Source organism: Vigna radiata, chromosome 2 (genome assembly GCF_000741045.1).
Source record: "Vigna radiata var. radiata cultivar VC1973A chromosome 2, Vradiata_ver6, whole genome shotgun sequence".
Lineage (NCBI taxonomy): Eukaryota > Viridiplantae > Streptophyta > Magnoliopsida > Fabales > Fabaceae > Vigna > Vigna radiata.
This window is the reverse complement of record NC_028352.1, coordinates 14,213,812-14,225,223: the sequence shown is the minus strand read 5'-3', so window position 1 is coordinate 14,225,223 and position 11,412 is coordinate 14,213,812. Positions and strand designations below refer to the sequence as shown.

General features: G+C 30.7%; 1 protein-coding gene across 2 annotated transcripts in view; it reads right to left on the bottom strand.

The window, feature by feature from the left end:
* The window catches only part of LOC106756322 (protein disulfide-isomerase 5-4), a 17,196-nt gene extending 7,983 nt beyond the window's left edge, over window positions 1-9,213 (bottom strand). For both annotated transcript variants that reach the window (XM_014638704.2, XM_014638706.2), the window contains exons 1-9: window positions 9,017-9,213; window positions 8,526-8,616; window positions 8,235-8,329; window positions 6,976-7,033; window positions 6,676-6,860; window positions 6,515-6,572; window positions 6,017-6,057; window positions 5,783-5,857; window positions 2,052-2,108 (exon numbers count right to left, since the gene is read on the bottom strand). In XM_014638704.2, the coding sequence (XP_014494190.1) occupies window positions 2,052-2,108; window positions 5,783-5,857; window positions 6,017-6,057; window positions 6,515-6,572; window positions 6,676-6,860; window positions 6,976-7,033; window positions 8,235-8,329; window positions 8,526-8,616; window positions 9,017-9,057 (701 nt within the window). In that variant the 5' untranslated portion in view covers window positions 9,058-9,213. The remainder of the gene's footprint in view (window positions 1-2,051; window positions 2,109-5,782; window positions 5,858-6,016; window positions 6,058-6,514; window positions 6,573-6,675; window positions 6,861-6,975; window positions 7,034-8,234; window positions 8,330-8,525; window positions 8,617-9,016) is intronic.
* Between the last annotated feature and the right edge of the window lie 2,199 nt (window positions 9,214-11,412).

The window sequence follows — 11,412 nt, the reverse complement described above, 5'->3', positions numbered from 1 at the left end:
AAGCTTTCTTTTAAGTCTTATCCTCGAAAAACTCTTTTACAAGTTTTCAGAAGTTCATTGTATTGATTTCATATTCTCTCTACAAAAGTAATCTTTTGTGTTGTAATCCTTCAAAAACACTTTGTTGTTTTCTGATTCAGAAGTGAATTCAAACACTTGTAAGTTTAACTCGGTAGAGTTAAAAGTTCTAATCAGGTCGACTATAGACTAGTGTTGATACCAAGAGTGGTAAAACTCATCTAACTAGTTGGTTAGTTTGTAAACCAGGATTGGTTAAACTCGTTATAATCTTCATGATTAGTAGAACCCCTTAAAGGAGTTTAGTGGAGAACAAGACATAGTTCAGTTTTGAGCAAACCAGTATGAAAACAATGTGTGCTTTATTTCTTTTGTTTTTAAAAGTTTTCCATTCAACCTTGTTTTATAAACTAAGTGTTTAACTACTGTTGCAGACCGACTAACCCCTGCAAAGTAATATTAAACACTATTTGCGAAAACGTTTTAAAACACTATTCAAGCCCCTCCCTCCATTCCCCCCTTATAGTGTTTTCATGTGTTTCAAATATAGTTTCTAGATCTAATGCAAAAGCAAAATATCATGTTATGACAGCAACCACTTGTGAGCTTACATGGCTTAGACAACTACTTCTACTCCTAAAAATAGGAGACCTCCATGAAAAAAGGCTTCATAAGATCCTACAAATTTTAAGAAATTTATATTCACACAAAATCATTATATGTCACTAAAATTTTATAATTGAACCTCAAAATATACACTATAATAAGTACATCCTTAAATAGCTGAAAAAGGGGTGAAAATTTGTGTATTTTGTAGATGGAAGAGCGATAGTATGAAGACATTTTAATGAAGGGGGAAGAGAGGGAGTCACTCTTTCGTTAATCAGTGTGTGGCAATTTTAACGTTTTTTTTAGTCACTTAATTTTAACCTTTGGGGGTAATGATTGTTTTTAGAGAGACAACTTCTTTTTATTCTTTGGGTGCATCATCAGTTCTAGTAATTGGGATTAGACTAAATGGCCTAAACTTTCTAGGTTAGAAAACAATTCCAACCCATTAAAAAAACCCTGAGCTGCCACCCACCACCCCTCATGAAGAGAGGACTCGTCACTGCCAAGTACGTTCTTGTCGCAAGAGTCGCCGTCATGAGATCCACTTATTCTTCCTCACCACTAGGAGGGTTTGCAACACAAGGCCACGAGAGAAGCACCATCGCGAGCTCTGTTGGCTTCTCCCTCGCCGTTGGGAGCAGATAGCTAGAATCGTCACTTCCACACGAGTTGCTATTTATAAAGGCAATCTAACACGTTCCTTGAAGATCGTGAGTTTTAAGTAAAGAAAGACCAAAGAGGGAGAAAAAGATTGTCAACTCGTACAATCTTACATTTTGGATCGCGATTTTGACTACCATGGAAAGACCTCTAAATACAATGGAGAACCAAACACTATAACGAAACCCTTGAAATTTAACCAAGTTTGTACTAAATTGCTAGCTTCTAAACTTCTAAAATAATTTCTTATCCCAATTCCATCATAAATAGTCAATTTGAATAGAAAAATAATAATGAGGATTTTAGGTAAAGGATAATAGACAAGTTGACATAATTTGCCAAATTTTAAAAATAGGGTCTTGAGAAAATTTAGTACAACCACAAAATTAAGTATATAATACCCTGAAAAAGGATAAGCACATGCCACAAGAGCAAGTGTTCATTATTGCAAAAATAGCCAAGGTGAAGAAAACCAAAAATGCATGACCTGTATATTTTGGGGTTTGTGCAGGGATAAAAATGATATTAATGCTAATAACATGGAATTAATAATCATAAATAACACGCAACATATAAAGTAAATGGCTGTTAATCAAAAGACTGAAATAGAGGTAGAAATTTTTCATCAAACACTGGTTGATGAAAAATGGCTGTTAATCATAAATAACACCTAACATATAAATTAAATGGCTATTAATCAAAAGACTGAAATAGAGGTAGCATTTTTTCATCAAACACTGGTAGAACAATTGATTTATCACCTGACATCACTTCCTCTACGGAAGATTCGAATGGATGGATATCCTTGAATATGATTCCTGGACAATGATAGAGATAAAAATGAATTGCAAAATAAGTATCAGTGCAGAATAGCAAATGTTCAATAACAAGACAACGAACCAAGGCAAAAAACAATAATAACTATAATGAAGAAAAAATAATTTTGTGCTCAACACAGCAAATATTGCAGAAAGTGTTTGATGGTTATCTTCTTCAATCTTATACTAACAAGGTTTACAAAGCCTAACCTATGAAATCTGTTTGCGCACCTCAAATTCTAATATGTCCAATTTATGGTATAAACACGTACTTTATTATCATTTGTTCAACTTTCAATTAATGTATCTCTCTTGGAAGACAATTATTCGAAGAGAATATAATAAAAGAGTAAAATTTGGTTCGGAAGAAGTGGAAATAGAGGGTTTAATTTTATATAGAACGAAAATTATTGGTGAAAGTCGTGTGCCCTTGTTGCAACGAATTTATATGAAACATATAAACATCAAGTTGCTTTATGTATCCATATCTTTTGTATACTTTAACGATATGTATCATTGAAGTATATAAGTATTGTCCCTTAATGAAGTTAGGAAACAACCGAGATTGATACCCTTTCTATTTGTAGACCATAGAGAGTGATTCATGATAACAAGTATTTGTAATTTTTATTTCGTTTTTAGTAATGTTCAAGATATGTTTTAATTTCAATTTTCCAAATTCCATCTATATATTTATTATATTTTATGAATTGTATACGTGTGTGTGTGTGTCTTACAAGTATCATATTTGTTGAGTAATGTGTTGTCATAAGTGTTTGGTGCTTTTATATGTGCTGCCATAGTCACATGAGTCACATTTAGAAGTATTCATGTGATCTTTTCTATTTGTAATTGTTATAGCATTCTAAGAGTTATTTTTTCAGTTTATGAATCTATGGTAGAAATTTTAAAAAAAAAAAAAAAAAAACTGAGTGTAATACAACTCCAAATTATCTTCCTTTTGTACTTAATTTTCTGCATTATTTGCAATGGCTATAATCATCATAGAACTTTGTTTCTTGAGTGAAAGATACCATCAACACCTCAGAAATACCTCCATGGAGTGGTATCAAAGTTGCAGTCCGTGCAATAAAACCATGTAAAGAACGATGACCATAAACAACACTTTAACAGCTAAAATAACAATTTATTGTAATGTCTTAGTTCCTTTTATTTGAGGGGAATCTTAGAAAATAGATTTTAAGTCTAACTCAATCTCAACCTTGTGAACCAAGATTTGCAATTATCTATATATTATAATTTGGTCATATTTGTAGTCAATGACTAATCTCCAATACACCCTCTCACATTGAGGACATTGAACGTGGAAATACAAGGAAGTGGGGTGACTCATAACGGATGACATGATAGGCTCAATCTCGCTATGATAAACTCTAATAAACTTTGATACCATCTTTAGAAAGTAGACTTTAAGGCTAACTCAACTTCATACACCATCCTCTAAGATGAAGTTTGTATCCACTTATGTATTATAATTTGGTCATATATCTAGTTAATGTGAGATTTCGAATAGGAAAAATTATGAATTTTGGGCTATAAAAGTGGAGGCTTTGTTCACCTCTTTGAATGTCTCAAAGTTAATACAAACAAGGCATGAAGATCAAGTGAATTACAATCGCATAACATGCGACATGGAAGAAAAATAAAAACACAGATACCAATGTTCTTAGGATGATTTAGAGAGGAGTCTCATTAGGCATATTTCCAAGTACCATGACGGCAAAAACAACAAAAGAAACATGGGAAACCCTTCAATAAGAGTTCAAAGAAGATTCAAAGGTGAGGACAATTAAATTTCAATCTCTTAAGAGAGATTCAAAGAATGAAGAAAAAGGAAGGTTTGAATGAATACTTCAATAGATTTTATAAATTGGTGAATCAAATGAAGTTTATTGGAGATACAATCAATGAATAAAGAATTCTTAATAAAATTCTTATTAGTTTGACTTACTAATTTGATCCTATGGTGATTTCCATAGAAGAAACTAAGGACTTATTGACCATGATCGGTCAAGGATTTATAGGGCCACTTAGATCTTGTGACCATAAATTGTTACATCACAGTGAAAAGTTATTTGAAAGCATGTTTCAATCCAAACTTACTATATCATCTTAAATAAGTGAATCAACAAATAATGGTGAATCTTCTAGAGGTGGCAAATTTGGAAGAGGAGAAAGAAATCCACGTGGAAGAGAAGAGGAAATACGTAAGAAGAACAATCACGAAGAAAAAGATTGTTGGAATATAGACAAGCCACAAGGTTATAATGTGGATATGAGAAAAAGGATTGTCACTTTGACAATCAACACAAGTCATTCGTTAAAGTAGAAAATGGTGAAGAGAACTTGATCTTTGTCTGTCAAAGACAACTCAAGCATAAAAATATATGGTATTTGGATAGCATCTTCAGCAATCATATAATGGAAGATTGAGAAGCTTTTCTTAACATGGATACTTCATTTGTCTCAAAAGTTAAATTAGGCAACGGAGAATGTGTTGAAGAAGGAGGCAAACACAAAAATGGATTTACAACAAAGGAAAGAGGTAGGTGATTCATGGTATGTGTTAGGAACTCACAAACTGTGAGGAGAAAACAAGAATGAAAAGAACGAAGAAAAACTCCCAAACTAAATTATGCACTATTATTAGCTGTATAAGCCAAAGTTTACAAAGGAAAAACTTCCTTTCACACAGCATATCCTATCACATAGTCAAAAGACTGTCAATACAAAACAATTCCTCTCCAAGGAACTGATTGGTCTAATTAGACAGACCAACTCCCAACCAACAGCATCGCATCCACTTACCTTTCCACCACTTCCTTTCATTTCTCCTTCTACAATTAACCTTCCATATCCTATCATTCCTTCTATAATACATATTCCACTGTTCCTCATTATTTATATGCCTAACTGTATGTGTCAAAAAACTAGATGAAAATATGTTGGGTATTCAACAACTTTTGCTGTATGGTTATTCTTTCATTTGAGAATTTAAATTCTTATTCAAAAAGAAGAATTGTTAATACGGTGAAAATGAGAAAAAACAGAAATTTTCTACTCTCACTTAATTGAGAGAAAAGAGAAAAGAGAAACCAAGAAGGCATATAATGAATTATTCTTGTTTATAATCAATACGAGATGCAGTGATAAGGAATAAAATCAATAATTAATAATGAGAAATGTTCACTAAGATATTTCCCTATTGATGTAATCAAATATCATATTTCTCTATTTAATACAATCAAATCATATTAAGCACAGGGTTTATACCAAAAACCACTTTTTCTTTTCATGAATGTTCTTTTCCTTCTTTTCAACTAAAATTAAGAAAAAATATATTCACCATTTTCCTTTCTCCACTAGAGTTCATCAAAAGCATGGCCTGTATAGTTTTTTAATCACATGTAAGAATGTTATTGCATCACTATGCTGACTGAAACCCTAACTAGCTTACACCCCAATCAAACATAGCCTCCATAGTTCTTACAATAACTTATTTTCCAAGTATGACTTGGCAACATTGTCTATATATATGATTCAAAAGCCAAATTTCATTAAGTAATGGATTTAAATATTGAAAAAAAAGAGAAAAAAAAGCAAAATATGTCAACTGTAGGTAAACAGAAAAGTAAGGAAACTAGCAATAATACCTCCTGCATAAATCTGCCTCTAGAGTGCAATCCACCTTTGCCAAAATAATGCGCCCATCAATTTCTGGGTCATACCTATTAAAGTTAATTCCAATTAATTTTTTACATATCGGACATTGAATTAGTGAACTTATGATAAAAATTAACTCTAAATCTACCAAAGGAGAGGGGGAAATCTATCTCTAAAATATAATTTTAAGAAGTGTGAGAAACAATGAATCAATAATAACGTACCTCTCTTTCATAATTTTAGCTGTTTTCTCCCATGCAGGTTTCTGAAAGAACCAGTAGAAGATAAATTCATGTAAAGTTTAAAATCTATTAATCCACCAAAAATATTAAAAAAGTATAAACCAGCCATCATTCATTAAAGGAAGAACTTCTACATAATTCACTCATTGTATCAAAGCACGTGGCTAACAATCTTATATGGGTGAAATGCAACCACCCTCATCGTAAGATGTTATTAAATATTATAAATCATATTTTTGCATTAGTCAATATTAAAGTGTAACTGATGAAATAGCCTTTGCCACTGCTACTTAGTGGCTTGTACTTAGAGGGAATTTCCCCTTTTAAGGAATGAGACATTGATGAAACAGAACCCAGTCTATTTAGGAAACAACAAAGACATCAGGTTACAGGTGCCAATCTTATTTCCTGACGAAGAGGAACAGAATTATGATAAAAAAAAAAATTATTACCATACAGAATTATAATAAAAATTATTACCAAACGCTGACACCAGGAACACCAAGGTGCGTAAAAATTTACAACTGTAATTGGGAACCTGCAAAAGGATTATGAATCATAGAGTAAATAATGCATTTTGAAAGGAACTTGGCTATAACAAGGAAAAATCAAATGAAATATTCTCAGAAGTGGCCACTTACTGATGAACATAATTATCAAAATTATGTGTTGTAAGTGCTAATGAACCTTCAACAGATTCTCCTTCTACTTCATCATCATGCTTTACAGCATTTGCAAATGTACCTGAATGAAACTCAGATCCAGTGGGTCTTAAATTTGAATCAATAGAAAACTTCCGAACTGTTTTTGTTATATTGAGCCTGTTCTGAAAACAAGAGGTAAAATATTAAGTACAAGGACTAAAACTTAAAACAATGGATGAGGTATCATATCATAAGTGAGTATAAAATGCATAAGAAGAAAGAGTAACAGAAACTTACTGTTCCCAGCACATCACTCACATCAACTGATGCAAACTCACAAGAGAGTGCAGGAAAACTACAAAATAAGTTGAAGCAATAAGCCAACAGCAACAGAGAAAGAGGAAGATAAAGTTTACAAATAGTCATTAAATTGATTTAATGTACTGAGGATAATACTATGACTTGCTATGGTATCAAATGTGTTGTGGAGGACTAGAAGCTCTTAGAAAAACCAATGAACTGTGAGAGATGAACGCAATGTTTGGGGAACACCTTGACCACATGTCAATTTCACAAGCAATTACTATACACCAAATACCGCTATTTACTCCTAGCCTTCTAATGATCATTTTCTAAGATCCCCATCCCACTCTCAATTTAAACAATCACCCAGTTTCATTGGAAAGTTTTTCCCTCTTCCTTCTATAGTAGGGTTATTGGATGTGGAGTTTTAAGAGAGAATTTAAATTTTCAAATTCATATGGATCTTAAATCCAAAGAATTTTTAAAATGATGGTAAGTTGACAGGAGATTTGTTTAAAAGTAATAAGAAGGCCGTTCATATAAAGTTGAAAAATGAAAGAATTTGAAATTTCCTACTCTTTTACAGTCTCACTGTGGACTCTCTCATCCGAAGCTTTGGTGAGTGCTCTCTCTCCTGCACCTCTTTGCCTATGTTGCTTTTGTTTGAGTTTCTCTCTCTCCCTCTTTTCTACTCCTCTCTCTTTCACACCTCCCTCTCACTCTCACTCTTTTGCACCTCTGCTTCTATTTCCCTATCTATCTTTGTTATGCATTTTTCTAAATAAATATTTAAAAATGAAATTCTACATACAATAGAAATTAAATTACTTTACACAAACAAAGAATTTCAAATGCAAGAAATTTAAAATGCTTTAATAAAAAATTGAAAATGAAAAAAAATTAAGCTAAAGGAATTAAATTTCCAAGCATTGTAAATTCCTTGGAATTTTAAATGCTCTATCCGAACCCTACATAAGTGAATTTCAAGATTCTAGTCAAACTTTAAACTGTTTTGTTTAATAATTAATCAATAGACAGTAAGTATCAACCCCTAACCAGCCTCAATTTGCAAATAGAAGTAGATTGAAGCTCGCATTCCTTGTAACATGACAAGTTCTTATCAAGACTCAACAAAATCCTCAAACCCACCAGTTTATACGTAATATTCAACAATAGTTAAGACATGAGCATTCACCATCTTTGAAAAACATCCTATTCAACCAAGGAAAGCAAATGCCTAGATAGTATTCTACCTGATATTGAAATCGATACGTAAATAGTCATGATCAGAACTCTTGTCAACAATCACAGATGTGGAGGTGCTAACAGTCAAATAATTACTTAGTTCCTGAAACAAGATGCAAGTGAAATATCAAAATGAAATTTGAACATCCAATTCTTAAAATTTAACAAAACTATAAATAAGATGTTCATAAGTAGAGGTCTAATAGTAAAGCAGTATGGGACCTAAGATCAATCTAAATTACAAAATTTTGTTCAACAATTCACAAGTCATAAACATGATGGAGATTTCAGCCACTGACCATTCCAAACAAAAACATCATGAAGAGAGCTGCCAATATGGATAATCCCGCTCCCGATAACGACGCCTCAGTCAAATCTCTCGGGATTTTTCTGTTGACAAAAGTCAACATCAATAACATAAAGAAATCATTCCTAATTTCAAGAAGCAAAAGAAAAAAAGAGGGAACCTGCATTCACAAATTACTCGTAAAATTTACATCGCAAGCGGTAACATCCACAACCACAAAACTAATAAAAAGATTTACACCAAAACACTTCCAATTACACAAGAAGCCTCGAATCTAGGCAATGGACAAGTCTTCTTGCAGACAGACACCGAAAGATATCAGTCTCCGTGTTTTCTTACAGTGTGGACTTCGGTTTGAACCGTTATACGAAGAACTTAACAATGAGCACAACAAAATCCAACTAAATCTGTAACAGAAATCAACTATTCTGCACATTCGCAAGCAAATTGAAACCGATAGGAATAAGGGAGAGAAATTCCGACCTGTAAAAATCAACGGATTTGAGCTTAGTTGCAGAAATCATGATGGCGAAATGGTGGAATCACAGTGAGAGAGAACGAGAGAGAAACAAAAGTCTCTGAAACAGAAAGCGCAATAGCTATAGATTGCAGATCGAAGGAGCTTCCCTTTCTGCTGTAGCTTCTTCGTCCCCCACTCTCTCCTCCTCAGGGTGACGAAAAAAAGTTGAATATATTCAGAAAAGAAAAAGGTAGAATATTTAATTATTAATTAGATTTTGGGGGAAAATTCAAATTTGCATAGTTAATATCCTTAAATAAAAATATAGCTAAGTTTGGAATATTGCATTACTTCATGACTTTAATTTGAAAGTACATTTTAAAGTATAACTTTACAATAATTTTGCTAAGTTTTATAAAAATTATTTAAGAGTAATATATAGTTGATTATATACAATTATAGATGAAAATAAATGTTTTGTTTTATAGAGAAAAATAGTAGAAAAATACAACATAGGCAAAGGCAAAGCCCATGTGAATCACACTATCAAAAGACATGTACTGGTTTTTGTTTTTTTTTCGCAATTTATCTTTATTCAATGTAAGTCATGAATTGCCTTGCATTATGTGGTTGAAATGGTGGAAACAAAAGATAAAAGGAGGAAGGAAAACTAAAACAAAGGGTGTGGAGTGAGGAGGTGAATAGAGGATTTTAATTTTCTACTTTTTATTTTAATTTTATTTAAGTAAGTTTTTTAATCCATAATTTGTATAATTTGATTTTTATTAGTTTCCGAGTTTAGTTCTTAGAATTTAAACATTTTAATTTTTGTTACAAAAGTTTATTTTTATTATTTTCTTTCCTAAATTTGTTAAAAAAACATTTTAAGTTTAATTTAAAATCATAAAACTAATTTGAGAAAAGGTTTAGACAAACTTATATATTAACTGAAGACCTGAAAAGCTATAAATTTATTAAAATGCATAGTTAGATATTTTTAAGTTTAACTCAATTTTAAGAGCACCTAATTGAAATTTTTAATATTCGAAAAAAATAAGAATACTTTTTCTTTTATAAAATGAGCATGTGATAAAATTTAGGTTTAATTATTATGTGGTGTAATAAAATTTACGTTTAACTGTTATATTTAAAATTATTAATTTTAGTCTTTATTTTTATGTGGTATTTTTAATCTGTTTTAATTCTTATAAATTTATATGTTATGGATTAAGAAATTTAAAATCATATTATAAGAATTAAAGTGGCATGGGTAAGAATTAAAATAAATATTTGTTAATATATGAATTAAAAGGTAAAATATGTGCCACCAATTAAGCCTAAAACTTAGAGCAAAAGTATTTATTATCCTAACAAGTTGAATTTCATTAGTCAACTCCAATAAAATAATGTAAAATTACAAAAAAAAAAAAATCATGGTTATCATTCTTGTATAAAAACATCAAGTCAATAAAATATTTTGATTAACTAAATATTGGTGTTTTAATCTTTCGAGTTGTTTTCTTATTTAAGATAATATAACATTTTTACATGCTATATTTGGTTTTTAATGAACACAAATAATATTAACCAATTATTGGAAGGAATAGCTTATGTTTCATTATGTATTTTATTTGGTGTCAAAATTTTGTTTGGGTGATAAAATAGAAAATAGACTAGAATATAAGTTCATTGGGAGAATATATAATTTCAGTAACTAAAACAGATATTCTTAAAAAGATTCAATATTTCCATTAATCTTACTAAAAATAGGAAAATGAAATTTAACATATCTTCTTTTTCTTTTGTTTTTCTTCTTCTATCTTCATTATTAAAATGTCCTTGAAAACTTATCAACCTTCTATTCTTCTCATCTTTTATTTTCGAGTTAACTTCTTTAGTGTGAAACAAGAAATTGAGTTTTCCTTAAGTAAGGTTTTGTTTTTTTTTTTATTAAAAATTTAACTCTTCCACCAAGTTTATACATGCAAAAGCGTTGAAGGTTTTAGATGGATGGAGTTTAATTTTTTAACTAATTTTAGTTTAGTGTGATTGCATATTAGGATTACTGTTAAAGCAAAAGTTAAATATATATTGTGATTTTGATTAAGTGTTAAAAATAATTAAGTATAGAATACGGTTATGCTTCATCTTTAAAATAATAATTTAGTTTAATAACAAATAATATAAGATGTAAGTGTTTCGTCTAATAATAATACAATTTATGTTTGACAAGTATAATTATAATCAAACAATATGTACATATATTTAAGTTAACATCGTACTACCCAAAAACATATATATATGTATGTTTTGTCTAATAGATAATACAATTTATGTTTGACAAAGCATAACTATGATCAAACAATATGTGCGTATATTTAAGTTAACATATTGCACAATCTGTGTATGTTTATATGTG